Source organism: Diuraphis noxia, unplaced genomic scaffold (genome assembly GCF_037042655.1).
Source record: "Diuraphis noxia isolate RWA-SAM2 unplaced genomic scaffold, SU_Dnox_SAM2 contig0006, whole genome shotgun sequence".
NCBI classification, from domain to species: Eukaryota; Metazoa; Arthropoda; class Insecta; order Hemiptera; family Aphididae; genus Diuraphis; species Diuraphis noxia.
The window spans coordinates 994717-1013516 of NW_028301716.1; the positions used below are offsets into that span (position 1 = coordinate 994717).

General features: G+C 26.4%; 1 protein-coding gene across 4 annotated transcripts in view; it reads left to right on the plus strand.

Moving 5' to 3' along the window:
- Positions 1 to 2289: 2289 nt before the first annotated feature.
- The window catches only part of LOC149054459 (uncharacterized), a 31999-nt gene continuing 15488 nt past the window's right edge, over positions 2290 to 18800 (plus strand). The window contains exons 1-13 of one of the 4 annotated variants that reach the window (XM_089230227.1): positions 2290 to 3188; positions 7485 to 7630; positions 7704 to 7949; positions 8019 to 8103; positions 10247 to 10414; positions 10571 to 10630; positions 12825 to 12899; positions 13000 to 13059; positions 13127 to 13198; positions 16544 to 16621; positions 16690 to 16773; positions 16874 to 16972; positions 18413 to 18484. In XM_089230227.1, the coding sequence (XP_089086353.1) occupies positions 2847 to 3188; positions 7485 to 7630; positions 7704 to 7949; positions 8019 to 8103; positions 10247 to 10414; positions 10571 to 10630; positions 12825 to 12899; positions 13000 to 13059; positions 13127 to 13198; positions 16544 to 16621; positions 16690 to 16773; positions 16874 to 16972; positions 18413 to 18484 (1587 nt within the window). In that variant the 5' untranslated portion in view covers positions 2290 to 2846. The remainder of the gene's footprint in view (positions 3189 to 7484; positions 7631 to 7703; positions 7950 to 8018; positions 8104 to 10246; positions 10415 to 10570; positions 10631 to 12824; positions 12900 to 12999; positions 13060 to 13126; positions 13199 to 16543; positions 16622 to 16689; positions 16774 to 16873; positions 16973 to 18412; positions 18485 to 18800) is intronic. The other 3 variants (XM_089230225.1, XM_089230226.1, XM_089230228.1) reach the window with 3 other exon arrangements.

The window sequence follows — 18800 nt, forward strand, 5'->3', positions numbered from 1 at the left end:
CACAACATCCCAGACAACCTGTACGAAGCAATTGGTCCATTTTCAAACTTTCATAGCATAATTTTATACTTTAAAAAAATAGAATTGTACAATAGCATATAATCATTTAATGTAGAAATTAACACATGTAAGCTAATAACCTATGTAGTTGATGCTTAACCAATAGAAAAAAAAAAAAAAAAAAAAAAATATTACAACAAGGATTTTATATTATATGTTATAAATGTTGTTACATAATGTATCTGCTAATACAAATATGAAAATGATTATAATAAGTACATACAGGGTGATTCTTTTATCAAACAACACTCATTATTTCAAAAACTATTGAATTTTTTCAAATTTTTTTTTTTTCAAAATTTTGGAACCATCTTGTTCTAGAACTGTATATTTTTTAAATATTTTCACCCTTATATTTATCAGGTTAACCATTATCAACTTTTGATTTTCAAATGACAACCTATACTTAAAATTTGATAAACTAAAAAGGCTATTTTTTCAATGAATTTTCACGTTTAAATTTTCATTTTTCGTCAATTCGTTTACAAGATATAGCCTCCCAAAGTTGGATGGTTTTGGGTGGTGTTTGTGTGTTATAGGTGTATGTTAGGTGGTATTTACACACATACACCATATAAGCGTTGTTTGATAAAAGAATCACCCTGTATAATTTAATAATTCATGTAGGTATTTACATATTAATTAGGTTATAAATTATGTATCCGGGATTTAAATGCATTAAAAACCACCACACAGCAACATCCAATATAGGTATAAGACGTCATTTTATATATTATGAAATTTTTTTAAGTTGGACAAGAGTTTTTACATTTTGAACGTACCTACATATCATAAAAGTGTCCAGTTTCCATTTCATTTTCAAAAACGTTGAACCCCCTCGAAATTATATAAAATAAAAAACTATCGCTTTGTAGTTATACCTACGCTTACAAGAGTACCTACCTACCTATCTCGGTTTCGTATGTCGTGAATTTGATTAACTAGCACTTGTTATGTTTTTTTTAATGTGGTTTAAGTTTCTTACTTTGTAAACTTTTCAAATTTTTCTAAAAACAATCCCTGAGATGTTCGTAAAAATCAACTAAGTATACAAGTAACAAATATAAATTACTTACGTATTATAAAATATATTAAAATATCAATTGTATCTATTAGGTACCTATAGTAAATTACTATACAAATGGTATAGGTAAATAAATAGTAATACTCGTAAATATAATGTCATATAATAAATAATAATAAATTAATAATCTCAAAAATCTTACTGTTTTTTTGAAGCGTTTGACCCTTTAAAATTTGTATTCTATATAGTCCATCATGTAATTTCCTATCGGCTATCAAAAATTACATCGAAATAACTTCTCCTAACTTGGTTGGGTTACTGGATTAAGTTATGCGGTCAATTTAATTTATATTTAATTCATCAATCAAAGATAATAGTTAATTTATTAGGTAACAGTTAAGACTATTATTTAAATTATAATATAATTTAGTGTTTACTGTTTAATGTACAATAGTTTCAACAGGCTTGGTATAGGCATCTATTTAATATATTCAACGCTAAAAGGATTTGAATCAAGTAATTTACAATGCTAAGTACTGATGATATTAAAATAATGTCAATGATCACTGATCAATGCTATATATATATATATATTATTTTTAATAATAATATGTAAATATTCAATTGCGTATCGTGTAATGTGATTATGTGGGTAATCGCCTCACCAATAAATCGAAATAGATTATTTCATAAAAAATTATTGTTCGTAAAATTTTCGTTTTCGTCACAACTCTTGTCGTTTTTTATCATGTTTTTAAACAGTGCTGTAAGAATAGTATGATGCTACCATAGATAATATTCTTTATTATCTATGGGTGTCTTAACTCTTAATACAACAGACTGCTATAACCGTAAATAATTAGTTTATTATTTACTTGACTCACAAGCACAGAATATAGCAATTTACAAGTCACACAGATATTTATATTACTATTTGTGATTGTCTGCTTGACAATGTCGTGTATAATATACACCATAGACCGGCCCTGTTCACGTTTCAACCGTGTCAAAATAGGTGGCGCTTTTCGGTTACCGGTTACTGAGTAACCTGATACGCCGATACGGTACAATCGTACCGTATATATTTATGTATTATATATAATTTAATGTCATATATATATATATAAAACAGGTTGTATCACTGTGCCGTGGCGGAATGCGACTATCAATATAATATTTGGTAACGGATACTGGATAGGCCGGTCTATGAGTAAATGTATTGATACACACTGACTATAATTTATTATTATGAATAATATATAATATTTCTGTGTGTATCAGAGTATTAATTTTATAATATACAATAAACATTATCTTCTATGGTTATCATTTTATGTCTTGTGACGACCTTATCTGCCGCTCATTAGTCGATTTTTCCCGCGTCGCTGCAATACTGACGGCCGACTACAACAGTCGGCACTCGATACCCACCAAACGAATAGGAACTACGTTGCGCCGCCGCAAACACAATAGTCATAGTGAGCAACAGCGAGCGCGCGCGCGCATGGTTTCTATCGTCTATCGATCGTGTCTTGGCTCCGTGCGGTTATCACCGTCCCGTTTGGGTCCGAGTACCGCGAATCCTTCATTCGTCGGAAAGCGCTCAATTTACACAATCACTGTGGCGTCGTTGGATCTAGCAACACGTCCGGTCCATCAGTCGTCGGAACGATTCCAGCCGCAATAACTAGTAACTACCGGCGTACCGTCTACACGCACGTACGGTCAGCTCTAATCGGTAGCCGGGTTGCCGCTGGCCGCAATGCTCTTCGCACTGGCCAAAACGCAGGGTGATCGCCCAACGACGATCACCACAGCCGCGATGTCGGACAACAGCCCTCGGACGTCGGCCGTCCTTGCGCCCTCTGTGTTCCTGCCACACGCCGAGCCGTCCACGTCCCAGGGCGTCGGCGCCGCCCGCACAGACACATCGACAGCCTCTGATGCCGGCGACCACACCAACGGAGCCGGTAGTGTCGGTGAATCTCGGGTCACAATGGATGACGACGACGACGACGACATGTCGTCAGAAGACGAATACGCAAGGTCCGGGTCTACATTCACTGTTGCGTTGGGCACGTACTCTTTTGAGAGGAACTTGATCGTGAGTATGCCTTCAACACTTGCCTAAGTTAAGCGGCTGATGGCTTGGTGGGGTGGGGCGGGACGTAGGGTGTTGCTTTCTTTCATCATCTCTTCGGCTTACTCCACTGTTTCCATTAGAATGCCGGCATCTGGTGTACCTACGACATATCTGTATTATATTTATTGACATTACGATTTTTGATGATAATCGGTTTGATACGTATAGAAAAATAGTTCAACCATAGAGCATCCATAGGAAACAGTGCAACGTTACAGATGTCAGTTAGGTACCTCTACCGTAGAAGTTCTATACATGGACCAAGATTACATATTTTTTAGAATTTTAGTGTCTGCACAGCAGTTTCTATCAATAGATTAAGGCTGATACATTTTTTATCGTCCCCATAAAACTTAGATTATAGCCGCGCTTAATTTAATTCACTATTTTAAAGTTTAGTTATTTATTTTTAAGTTTCAAAAAGTAGGTAGTATGCCATTTATGTTATGTTAATTGATGCAAGAACATGATACCTATATTATTTTTTGATATGTGTATCTAGTTTTTAATTATAAGACAAAAACCTAAAATTATTAAAATTCAAAAGTTATAGGTAGACTTATAAATCTAGTACAGTTTATTAGGTAATCATAAATTGATTTATAGAATCACTTAATTAATTATTATTACCTATTATTATTTTATGTTGGTAGCTGGTAGGTATTATGAAGTTTTTTTTATCAAATTTATTAATTGTTATTAACCCGTCACCGGTATCGCTATATACTGTTACATGATTGGTATCGTGTTAGCGTTACGCTAACATTATCGTTTTTTCGGTTCTGTGAATTATTTGTTGAACTTGGAATAGTGAAACAAAGATAAAAATATTTGTCTAGTTTTATCCCACAATAATTATATTGTTTAATAGCAAAATTAATAATAATATTTATTTATTAATAGCCAATTTCAATCAAATTGTTGATATATAAATAAAAAACCATCATTTAAAAAAAAAAAAAAAACATTATATAAAAAATTAACCAAATCACTTTTTTGTAACAAAATCTATTAAAAACTTAATTTTTGGTAGAAGAAAAAAGATATTAGGTATATAAAAATTAAACAAATCACTTTTTTGTAACAAAATCTATTAAAATAAAAACAATTTTAAAATTATAACTCATCGTTAGAAGTTTCCGAGTTTTCTTTCACGGTGTTGCATGTCGGACAAGTAGGAGTAGTATGTTCTTTACATATATACACACCACATAACGAACAACTGACCTATAAAATATAATATAAAAATAATATAATGTATAAATAACCAATAAATATCTTTATAATGTTACCTTTGTAAAGCGATTTTTTCTTATTGGACAAAAATTACATCTGATTCGTCGATCACTTGTCGAAACATCTGGATTCGGACTTTCTTTATTATTTTGTGAAGTACATCCAGTCATTTTTATTATTTGTTGTCGAAGGAGAAATGATAAACATGGCTGTTCAAGACGTTTTACCATGTAAGGTTTAGTGAGCTCTTGTCCCAAAGTTTTTAAATATTCTCGACGAGTTATCATTTTACCTGTATTTTCACGGTATATAATTTGACTGTTTATCCCAGCAATATTCATCAATGAAAAAAAAATAGTTAGGGGCCATCGACAACTAATTCTTGCCACCGAATACTCGCCTTTCATTTCGTCTACTACATCCACTCCACCTTTAGTACCATTATAGTACGTTATAACTTCTGGTTTTTTTTGGTCACCGGATTCCGGGTCAATGATACCTTGATCATGCATACTTGATATTATAATGACATTTTTATTTTTGTTTGGAGTATAAGATGTAAGTAAAAGGTCTTTTCCATATCCAAACAAAGTCGAATTTACCTCTCTTTTTTTTAGTTTCTAAAAAAACCGGAGGAATTTCCCTTTTGTTTTTCCTCAAAGTGCCCACTACGGTAAGATTATGATTTTTTAGTAACTCATTAGCCAATGGAATTGAATTGTACCAATTGTCCATAGTAATATTGCGGCCAGTTTTTGATATCGGCAATATTAGTCGTTTTACAATACTTGACGGAGAATTGTCACATTTGAAAGGGCCATCTGGCTGAGTTCCTACGTAAACCTCCATATTAGACGTATAAAATTTACGAGAATCAACGAGTGTTTGAATTTTGATACCGTATTTATTTGGCTTATTTGGTATATATTGTCAAAAACTGCAACGCCCTCGAAACCCTTCTAGCATCTCATCTATAGTGCAATTCTCTCCTACAGTATAATTTTCTTTACATCGCCGAACAAAATCATCGAAAACTGTACGAATAGGTGCTAGCTTGTCTATTGCTCTTCTAACGTTCCTTGTTTCAATATCATCAAATCTAACAGCTCGAAGTAATAAGGAAAAACGTTTTTCTGACATGACTGCCCGGAGCAAAACCGTCAGTACTCCACAAATCGTGTAGGTTCAAATGATTGCTACGCAAATACCCAGCCAAGTACAATAATCCTAAAAGGGCATCTATTTCTTCTTTCGTAGTATCGCACATCCTTCTTATTTTGATAATTTGCACGGATTTTCGCTAAATATTTATTAGTACACTCAACTATATCTATAACTACAGTATCAGGAAAAAATAACTTCCAGCAATCCAAGACTGATTTGGCATCTCTAGCGATTCTTTTCACTCCGGGCAAATGCAAAACAATATTATGACGACGAGTACGGACGTTAGAAGGGGGATTATTTTTATACCATTTAGTTATTTTATCTTTCCCTAAGAAAAACTCTGGTTCAGAAATTATAGTAATATTTTCACCTGAACGAGAAGGTGATTGACGACGTACATTTGATGTAGTTTGATCGGTGCTTTCATCACTATCACTTTCCACATTTTCAATACAAAAGTCAGAATCGGCATCGGTATCATCGGAATCAAATAACGCGTAATCATCCTCAACCTCACTTAACCACGCACACACTTTTTCACAATTTTTGTCCATTATTTAAAAGTATTAAAAAAAATAATAAAGTTCAAAAAATTATAACACGGTTAGTATCGTGCGAGCGGGACGCTAACATAATCGGTACTGCGTACTTTTACCAGTCATAATATCCACATAAATATGTTTTTGTATTGTTTTTGTTGTTATTTTAGTTTATTATTATTTAGATAAGAGGTATGTGGAGTTTCAAAACAATCTATTTTTATTTAAACAAGTGGTTCCTAAAATAAGTTTAATGTTAGCGAAACGCTAACACCGATACCGATGACGGGTTAAGAGTTAGGATTGTTGGATTGTACCACTAAGCACATATTTCCTAAGTAATATCTATTATACGTTGAATAAATGAGATCTAATATTAAATTTAAAATCTAATTATCTCTTATTACTTAGCTAAAAATATTAACTTTTATGTTGTATACAGTATAATATACAGTATCCCTTAAAAAAACAATAGAGTTTTTGAGATTAATGTTATTACCTAAGTATAAATATTATTTTGATTAAACTGTAATTAAAGTATGTATATTATGTAAAATAATAGTTAGAAATATTTTTTTCATTTTGTCCCTTGTTCGGTATTTACTTATCAGGTAAAATTAGTTTTTAATAAAAATTTGCACCCATGTGATCTAAGAATCATGATAATAATACACTATTAACTTTTAAAAATCGCAAAGTACAAAATCTAACACTGATCACTATCAAACTTGGTAGATTTGTGTACAAGTTTGTGAACTTTACATTTATACATTTTCAAAGTATCAGTGTTACCTTTAAAAAAAAATAAAAAAAAATAAATTCTCGTTATTTAATTGCCATACCTCGTTTAAAAAATAGTTTGAGATCAGATATATGTATAAGTATAAACAGAACATAAATACTTATTTATTTGTATATAATATAATGCTAGAACAAATTTTTTTCACTAAAATTATCCTTCTATGACCATTTGTCATGAACTTTTACTAAGTTATGGTTTAAATTATTCCTAGGTATGGCACTTTTATGGTACTATCTGGATTAAATTATAATATATATATTATATAAGGTTCACATCTTAAATTAAATTGATTGATTATTTATCGATCCTAATTTATTGAAGGTTTGTGGCAAAGGTAATATTTTAATGCAGTATTATCGAGAAAGTCGCATCCGTTTTTTTTCTTCCTGGCCAAAAACTTACCTCCACTGGTAGAAGTCTATTATAATTTTAACTTAAATATATTTAAAAATCATTATTTATTGATTATCATTTAATTTTGTAACATTATTAATGTAACATAATTTTTTTTAGGAAACTTTTAGTACTTCCCAAGTTGCCAGCAAACCTGTTATAGAATATGTGAATTTGAAATTTGTTGAAAACAATTTTAAAACATCAGGGAATCCACAAGCATTTGATAGAAATGATATAATGAGAGCTGAAATGGAATTTGAATCGTAAATAAAACATAACATTAATATCAATAATATCACAATGATTTATAATTATATTAATTAAATATTTTTTTAGGTTTGAAATATGGTTTTCACACGTGAAGGAATATGCTGTTGACAGAGAATTTATCAAAGATCTTCGTCTACCATTATTTTGTCATCTTTATTTGGATTTATATGCACCGGTTAATCATGCATGCTTACAGGCATTTTTGAACAAATTTCGATATTTATTTTCAAGTCATGGAGGAAGTATTTATTTGGAAGAGTTAAGGAATGTTACGAATCTATTAAATTTATCACCTCGCCTTGCATATTTCAGGTAAATGGTTTATTGTATGTAATCATTTAATTGTTCACATTAATAATAGCATTATATGTATTATTTCAGAAGAAACAAATTCGTATATGGCGTCTCTCCTAAGTTTATAAGCAATCTATACAGTTTTTTTAATCTTAATTATATGCTACAAACGGTTTGTATATTATACTATAATATTCTAGATAATATGAATAATTTAATTATTATTAAGACACAGTAACAAAATCAGTTATTTTTAAGGACAGATTTGTATTTTAATAACAAAAAAAAACATTTAGAGGACAGCTTTATTTATTGTCTCAGTTTTTCAATCAGCTTAATATAAAAAATGTATGTCCTGTTGAGAAAATTAAGTTTTTAATGTTAGTGAATTTTCAATAATAATTATAAAATTTAAAAGTAAGAACATATTATGTGTCGTAATGTTGGTTTTAACTGATTTTTTACTTTTAAAGTAAGATTATCAGTATAAAATAATAACATATAAAGTCTAATACAATAAAATTTAAAAAAGTTCATAATTCCTTTAAAATTAAATATTCTAGAAACTTACTAAAAATATATTTTTATTATTATATTTGATAATAGGTAAATTCATTTTTATGTTGTTAGTTGTTACTATCCATTCCAATAGTTAAAGTTGCTGATCATATTTTTGCTGTGTAATGTATTTTTTTTTTTTTTTGAGACTGGAACAACCGATATAGATCAAGTTTCCACTTAAACCCACTATGTTTGAAACTAGGGCTCGTAAGTTGATGCAGATTGCATTTTTTTTTGGAACTTAACTTTTTAGACGATGTTCTCCTGGCCACAAATGTATTTCATTAGCATGTGAATCTGAAAAACTAATTTTTATTTTGCATTTTTTGGTGTTTATTACTTTTTAACTTTTTTGACTAGTTCAGTTCTCATAGTAATTTGTAAGATTTGAAAAATTTATAAAACAAATAAATGTAATTTTTTTATTTCATTTTTTAAGGACATTTTTGTCATATTTTGAGTAATTTGAAGCTTTGATAAATTTATATAGAATTTTATAGTAAAATAGAGTAAAACATTTAAAAAAAATTATTTTCATTAATTTAAAAGGAATACTTGTAATTTTTTAAGACATTTTTTGCCATTTTGATGTCATATTTGCATTTTTTTTTATTGTTTTTAAGGTCATCTACTTCCGAGCCCTATTTATAACTGAACAGACTTTAATATTATATGAATATATGATTATTCAAATTACAAATTAGATGGAGTATGGAAAAATGTGAAGATCGAATATTATTCTGTTACATCCAACTATGGATATGTAGTTCATATTATACTTAGTTGAATATGGCAAAATACATTACCTGCTTATTACTGTAAAATACCCAAATAACTAGTTCTGTTACCATGCCTTCCAAAGTTAACTAATACATGAACTATAAGAATAAATTAGTTAAGTTATAATAGAACAGAAAAATATTGTTATTTGATTGTATAATTAATGTATTAGTATAAAAAAAGTTAGTTTAGGTACAATTATGATAATATTACTTTGTTAATTATTTATTTTGATATGATTTTTGTTATTGAATACTTGATGCCAATTTGTTGATATTTGATTTATAATTAGTAACATAATAAGTATTGCATTCATCAGTTAGCCAGTTTCTTAAATCAGATGTTGTAAAATTTATTTCCGAAAATAGTGACTCTCATAAAATAATAAGTTAGAAAAAGTAGACAAAACAGCTAATGCTACTATTTTTAAAGTGGAATAATCTTTTGGAATTTCTTTCAAAATCTTATTCTTTATGTTAATGATCCATTTGCCTATCACCTTAACATGCTGAATTTCTTCTAATATTTTTCTCAGTATAACAAATTCTTCTCTTAATATGGTACTGAAAATCTACAAGCTGCATTTCAAAATCATCTAAATGCAACCATTCAAACACTTTTAAGTTGAATTTTTCTAATGACAATGTGTCTGGATAAACAATAATTTTCATGGTTTCATCTAATTCTTTAAACCGAGTGAAGCGTGTAGAGAACTTGTTCATAGCTGTCTCAATAATATTTAAAAATTTTTAGATAAGATGATAAATATCAGGTTTTACAACTGCTTTGCAAATATCAGTTCCAAGTTAAAATTAATTTTGTTCCTATTTTATACATTGCACCAATAATTTTAATATTGTATTACACTCAGTATAAAAGTTATTTACTGTCTTGAGTTATAATTTTTATATACTATTTTATAGTATGTTTTTATAATTATTTAAATAAAATTTATATTAATTTACTAATTAAAGGTGTTTCAAGAGTGGTTTGATATTAACTATACTCCTTCTGAAGATCCAAAAAAAGTATTTGAAGATTACTTTAACAATAAGCTAGTACGAGTAAATAATTTGGATAAAGCAAATGCTCCAAAACTAAATAATAATACTAATATCTCAAGAACTGTATTATGTAAAAAAGTAAGTCTTTTATTAGTTGTATAAATGTGATTGTAGTAACATATTTTCATTTGTGACTTTTTTTGAAGAATTTAATAAAAACTTCATAAACATATTACATGAGCCTAATCTAATCTGAAAAAGTTTTTAATTTTTAATTACATTTTTGTTATTTAGATACCGAATTCATCTCAAAATGAGAATAACAACAGTAAAATCAATAATACTGAAAACGATGTAAGTATAAATTTAATTTAATTATTGTACATTTTTTTGATAGTTTTCTTTGTATTAATAGTAGATTAAATCTTAAATAAAATTACTAATTTTGTTTATTCCATAACTTAACATTTTACATTATATTAGATATTACTCGATATTTGCTTATATTCTTGTTTTTATTATCATTATAATTTCAAATTTCTTTTATATTAATCTCAGTATTATTTTTTTGAATACAAATACCTAATAAATTATTGAAGTATATCATTTATATTTAACTGTAGTATAATTAGAAGTTTCAATCAAAAAATAATGGTTAGCTTACAAATGTTTGCATATTTGCATTATTTTTTGGCCACATTTTAATTTGTTCAAATATATTACTTAAAATTGTGAATGTTATAATTTAATGAAAGGTATACTTATACAAAATTAAATAACATTTACAAAGGGTATAAAACATTGAAATTCAGCATTTTAAAAGAGTTAATAATTATTTTTTATAGCTTAATTTAAATATTTATCTAAAACGTAATTTGTATTATTTGTCAATTTCTCATTATAATTAATTTTTTTTTTTTTGTTATATAACCTAATATATACTTAAATCAAGTTACATTTACGATAAAGGAAATTTGTTGAACATTTATTTATTTTGATTCTATTAATCATTCAGGAACTAATTTAAAAACTATATTTTTAAATATAGTTTAACAACAAAGAAAACATTTTTTCTTCTTTTCCGTTATTATTATTATATTTTACTTTTTGTTTTTGCAATATTATTATTTCTAATAAATGTATTATTCATCATAATGAAATAAAATAAATGTGAAGTATTTATGCTCAGTTAGAACGTTTTGAATTTGACTCAAGTGGTTTGGCAATTGAATGACGATTTGTAAAAAATACTGGTTTTAAAGATAAATAATGTTACTGAATTTTTAATTTAAGAAAAATACAACAACTTTAAAAATACTTTTAAAAATCAATTTTAAATTTTTAAAAAAATTATTATATTTTGCATCTAAACATACAGTTTAAATCATCAGATCAACATCAAATTCTATAAGTTTTTTTTTTTTTTGTGCAACTAAAATTACCTATTTTTATTGAGCGAAACATTGATCAAATATGTATGCAAAACTAACAGTGATTATTATTAAAATTTGTATGATGAAAAATGTACATCTTCAAAAATTATAAATTTGTATTAACATAATATGTTTTTAGGATGCAATTTCTTCAATAATGATTTGAGACATAGGTACTGTTAATGATCAAAAAATGTTGATTTTTTAAATTAGTTATTTAAATGCACAAATAAACCTTAATGCATATTAAGCAATTTTTTTTAACTTAAAATGAATTTAATATTGTACTAATTTTAAAGTTTTTTACAAATATTGAAATAATCAATTAATAACAATAAACTTCACCTATTTTGTTCATATCTTAGTTTAGCAAAAAACAATTTAGATTAATTTAAAAGGATGTCAGTTCATTTTTTCTCTGACGCACGCACAATAGTAGATTTTACTTTCATAATAATGATTATAAATTATAATTACTTTAATTTATAAAATTAGAGTGAAGTTACGTCTTAAAAAATGTAAATGTAAGATTGCTATCTAGGGTATCTGATAAGCTTTTATTATATTTTAATTTTAAAGCAAGTTATGAGGAGGGTCTTAGGATATAATAATAATTGGATCATTATTCTGAATTTAAATTTTGCTGTTGCGCATGGGGCAAAAAGAGAAAATAAATGTACTGACATCCTCTCTATAGCATAATAAAAAGGTTTCTTAAATGTTTTTACTTTTTTATACATTAAATAATTTCTATTTTACTATAATTTAATTGATTTAGATAAAAACAATTTTGTATTAATTTATAAATAATTGGTGGCTTTTCAATCATAAATATTATATTTTAGAAATAAAATAAATTAAACTTAATTGTTTTTTAAATTTTTTAATAATTTATTTTTTGGTTCAAACCAATAAAATTGATCATGTAATGCACTAAGATCAGTTGTAGTTAAAATAAATTCAATATTAAATTAAAATTAATCATTATTATTTTTTTGTTAAACCACTGTTAATAAGTGGGACTGCTTTTATTTATTTCCATTGCTATCTAATAGTATATTTACTTAACTAGATTATTAATTTCATTTTATTCTTGTTAATGATTAAAAATCAAGTATTTCAATAATGAACGCCCTTCTACGAGTAGAGATTTTGCTGGTTCCAGTCATCAAGACCCGAATTCCAGAAAAGTAATTAAATTACTTCAATGTTTCTATATTGTTTAATTTAAAATGTAGTAAAATGTTTTTATTTTATCTCAAATACTTATCAAATACTTAATATATTTAGTTGTCTAACAATCCTGCCGAAGATCTACAAAGAAAGGTTACAAATTCAGAATCAGATGAAGTAATTATTTTTAATTATTGTGGATTTTAAAATACTGATATAGAATTTCTTGATTATTTGTGAACAGTCAACTGAAAATTCTGAACAGTCTTCAACCGAGGATCATTGCCTAAAACTAAGATCTAGGAAATCAAAGAAGGTATGCTTTAAAATTATATTTTATACATTTGAATTCCGTATTCAGTATTTTAAATTTTATTTCTTAAATTTTAAACTGTTATTTAGTATTTTTAATCTAATGAAATTTAAGAATAACACATAATTGGTCTGTTTCTAACTTACTTCATTGTAAAATCAGTATTAATAATTTGGTTGGGTTTTAAAAACATGATATATTATTTTATTTTTTCACTTTATTAATTTTATATATTTAGTGATTTATGACTACTTATAGAAAATAAAATTTGTTTTAGGTTGATTGAAATTGTTAAACTAAATATTTTAACTAGTGTTGAAACATTTTTTTTCTACGTTATTACTTTTACTATTACCACTTCTGCCGTTGCGAAGATTTTTCAACCACAATATTCTTCGTCTTCCCACAATTTTCCTACCTTCTATTTCTCCTTGAAGTATAAGTTGCAGCTATCAATATCTTTGGTTATTCTAATATCCGTGTTTTTACTGTCATCAGTAGTTTCTATTCTTTTTGCATTCTTTGAAATCAATAGAACTCACGTTGGATAAACAATCTGTATGTAAATATTTAAGATTATAAGTTTCAGTTTTCTTACTTACTGTTTCAGTAAATGTTTATGTTTTGGCTCCATTTTATATTATAGGATAAATGTAAAATCTTACTTGTCTGATCTTGTGAAAAATCTTGGAATTTAAATATCTTGGACACTTATACAAATGCATTTTGAGTCATTAATCCTTGTGTCGAGATAGCTATACTTACAAACTTTTTCTATTTGGTATCCCCTAATGAATAGCTGTTCTCTGGCAATTTTTTTTTCGAAATGTTTGTACGTTTGGTGTTGTTTATGTTATGGAACAGTCCAAAACTCATATACATCTATACTATTATATTTATTATTTTTTGAAGACATGACATACTATTTGCGATGAAAACTATCATTGGCATATCTTATATTATTAATACGTTTGCCATTTACTTTTATAACTCAAATTGTGTATTATTCATTTAAGTTTCATAATTTTTAAAAATTCTTGGATGTATGATTTTTTAAAAGAGCTTTAATAAAAAAATCATAAGACTAATCATTCAAAAGTCTTAACTATTACAACTAGTCTTTAATATTTTTATTATTATTTTAAAATCTAAAATTTTGGATGTTATTTTGTTAGTTAAAATGTCAAAGAAAAGCTGTCATATAAACCAATGTAATTACACGATACAATATTTCAATAAATTAATTCTTTTAGTTAAAACACAGAATATATTATAACAAAATGATAAATACACTAACAGTATGATATTATATATCTATTGGCCATACTATAGGCACATAGGCATATATATATATATATACTATAGGCACAGTGGTTATTGTGTAGTACAATAATTTTAGGTATAACTATTAACTAATATAAATAACTAGTAAGAAATAATATGTCAAAAAATATGTTATTATCGTTAAATTAAAAATATTCATTATTCATTAACAAATTATGATCCTGGCCGTAGGTACTAATAGTCAGAATTCAGAAATTGTATGGAAAATTTGGATTTTTGGAATGAAAAAAAAACTAAAATTTACTGTTTTACTTCCCTATTGTTTTTAATTAATCAGATTAGATTATTTTGCATATTCAATTTAACTAGTTAAGTTACAAAGTTTATATGAATTAAAACTGGCTTGTTAGTGTCCAGCTTTGAAATTCTTATCGAGATAAAATATAGTTTATAGATTCTTGGAATAAAAGCTTTCTGATGGTCATTTTTTTCAAAAATTGGTTAAGAGGGTGTCACATTCACATGTGTCGCCTTCGTCTTAAATATATATGACATACTAAATTTTTGTTCACCATTTTCAATTGTGTGCTATTAGTTTTGATATTAGATTAAATTTTATTAAAGTAAGAACACTATCTGTTTTCTCTCATTGGTTTGTTAGTATATTTTAATTTTTAAGTGAGTTATGAGCAGGTAAAATATTATTTATTTTCAAATAATATTTTATATACTCATTATTCAAAAATTAACACATCGTAAAAATAATAAGAGAACATAGACAATATTCTTACTTAAAAGTTTGATTATAGATAAATTATCTCTGATATCAAAACTAACTGTACACTATTGAAACTAGTGAACTGAAATTTGTCATGTTGTATGTGTGTAAAACGGAGGCAACACATACGGTTACGACGTCCTCTTAAGTAGTTTTAGATATTACTTTGAACAAGTAACAATTTTTCCTCTTTATATATTAATATAGATAATGTGTACTTTTATAAATAATACATTCTGATTTTTTTCTCTAAAATAGGTTGCATACACAGAATCTTTTCTTAAACTATAACTTTTAGGAATTAGGCTCTGAAATGCTATGTGGATTTTTAATATTTTTTTCATAAAAGATTTTTTTTTTAAGCTTTATGTATAAGAACGGTTTAAGAAATAACAATTTTTAACGTTTTCAATTAATACCTGGGTTTCTTTTAAATTAATTTAGTGTAGAGTTTGGATAGTGTTAAATTTGTTTAATTTCTATTAAACAATATTTTGAAAAGCATGCTACTCTTTACAATATGTTATATAGAAGAATAAAATTGCATAAAAAATATTTGTTGTATTTATTATAGTACAGTTGGTATCATCTATAACAAGACCCACTGTAACCCAACATATTGGGTAAAACCACATTAATTTCATAGTAAAATATTCCCTATATTTGTATGTGCAAAGTGACTGGTTATAACAATACTATACATAATGACAACATTAGCTGATATGACATAAAAATTCGCACTTGTATAGGCAATTTTAATTTTTAATTAACATAATTTATGCAGATTATATAATTTTTATTGTTGTATGTATTCGTCTAATATTATTGGTATCGGTGTAATTGCTTATTTTCATATATTTTTTTAATAGTATCACTATCTTAATCATGAAAATATTAATAAAGATATTTTAGTATTGTTGGGGCCATGCATGATGTTAGGTATTTTTTTTTCTTTTCAAAAAAGATGGTAGGGTGCTAACTGTTCATCACAATACTAAATTATGTTAAGTATAGTTAAAGTATAATTTGTTTTATTAAAATGATTATATTTAGAAAAAAATTGATTTTAGGTATAAAACTTCTGGTTATAACGACATATTTTCAACTATCCACATTTTTAACATCATTAATGATGATATCAACTGTATATTTTTAATTTGAGTTTTATTTATTGCATTTTAAAACAATATTATCCAAAATTTTATTATTTTTAAAACTATAACATAAATTATTTTGAAATTGGGATATAATATAATAATGTATACATTGTTTTGACTTGCAATAAGAATAATATCAAAAGAAAACATCTGAAATATGCCAAAGATCGTCCTTCATCTTATGAACGAGAATCAAGAAAAATTAAGGTAACTTATAATTTATACACAAAATTGTTTAACATATATTTCATTCAATTTTTCTAAATAATGAATAGAAATTCTGCGCTGAAAAAGATGATGACACCAGTTTACAAAAGAGATCTATAAGTCATCAAGAAAATGGAAAATTATCTGAAGAAGTAAATCAACATTATATTTTATTTTTATTTTTATTTTTTTAGAGTTAAATTCTTAAAAAATGTATTACAATTAATTATTGTTATAATTTTGACCAAAAAGTCACTTAGAGAAGGACAGAGTTCGTCTATGCAGAAAGAAGTTAAAGAAGAAGAAAGAATAATATTACGGATTTCAAGAAAGTTTAACAGATTACACGTTGTAATTATTATTTATATTTTAATTTTAAATTTATACTTCATAACCCCTTCAAAATAAATTTGTACCAGCATCCTTTTTCCATTGACTATTTTCAATTGTAATTCAGTTGTCATGATGAACTGATTTTTTGACAAATTTGAATGGTTAATTTTCTTTATATTATGGTTTAGAGTGATAACCATAATATTTTAAAGATATTATTTAGGTTTTAAAATTATTTACTTATTTGCATTCCATTTCATAGAAATATTTGTTTGGACAAATTAATATTGTACTGAATGTCACGTCATTAAAATTAAAATATAGTGGTTAAATAATCGTGTTAGAATACTTTAATATATAAAGAAACTGATTTGAATACTTTTCTCTAAAAAATTTACTCTTTATTAGATACTTTGATAACTATAAACCAATTTTTAAAATGTATGTAGAAAAACCTTTAAAAAATTATCCATCATATAAATAGGTATAAAATTTATCTTAACACATTAATCTATAATACCTTACGAGGACGTAGAACCCACACATGTTGTCTTATCTAACTCATGTATGACATAGCAACTTTTTATTCCCTAGTTGGAAACATTTTTGAAATAAGTTGTTTTGTGTTTATTTTAATATCAGAGTGAATTGACCTACTGAAAAATTTAAAATCAAAATTATTATGTAGGGCGGCCCCTCTTAGGCTTTTATTTATATCATTATTTTTAAGTGAATTATGAGCCTTTTTAAACATTAATATTTTACCTATTAATAACTCACTTAAAAATTTAAAAATTCTAAAAATCTAACGAGAGGACACAACCGATGTTCCTATCTTAAAATTTCATAATAGTTCAATTCACTCTAATGTTAGAACTAACATTAAACTCTTGAAAATAATGAATGAAAATTCGGTATATCATATATTTTTAAGATGGAAATAACACATACAAGTACTATGTTATCTTAAGCTTAAAATAACAATTAAAATCTTAAAAAAAAAAAAATAATAATATTCTAGTAAATCATGGCAACTAAGTTTCAAGTACAATAAATCAATTTAACATAAATTGTAATCTTGAAAGAGGACGTCGCACCCACATGTGTTGTATCCGTCTTCCACACGTACCACATAGCAAATTTTTGTTCACTAGTCTATAAATGAGTTATGAGTATATAACATGTAAATATTTTAAAATGTACATAACTCATTTCAAAATTAAAATATTGTAAAAAATCGACGAGAAAACACAAATAATGTTCTTACCTAAAATTTTATAACGGGTCAATTAACTCTAATATCAAAACTAACAGCACATTATTGAAACTAGTGAACGAAAATTTGGTATGTGATACATGTGTAAGACGGAGATAACTCATGCGGGTGTGACAGTCTCTTGAATAATATATTATCATTTATCCCTAATATTTATACAATTAAATCTTATTTTTGAAAAGATTGCCAGTAATGAGAAGAAAGAACCTAATGATCCTGAAAATGATGTGCAGGAGAAATCAAACGAAGAACAAGTAATTGTTTTATTCACTTTAAACTTATTTATTTTAAAAGTATTACGTAAATATTTGTCCTTATTTCAATTTTTATATATAATATATTCAACAATCATAATTCATTTAAATAGTTTATTATTTTGTTATCTTTTGTTATATGTGGAATATTTACTACTTGGAGAATTGTAAAAGGGTTTTCAATAAAAAATGATAAAACTATGTAACTGCCTTGAAATTTAACTATATTTGGTTCTGAGTTCATTTATTCTAATGATTATGTATATTGTTTTTAAGAAAAAAAGATTTGGATTGCAGTTTAGAGCTAATTTTTGCA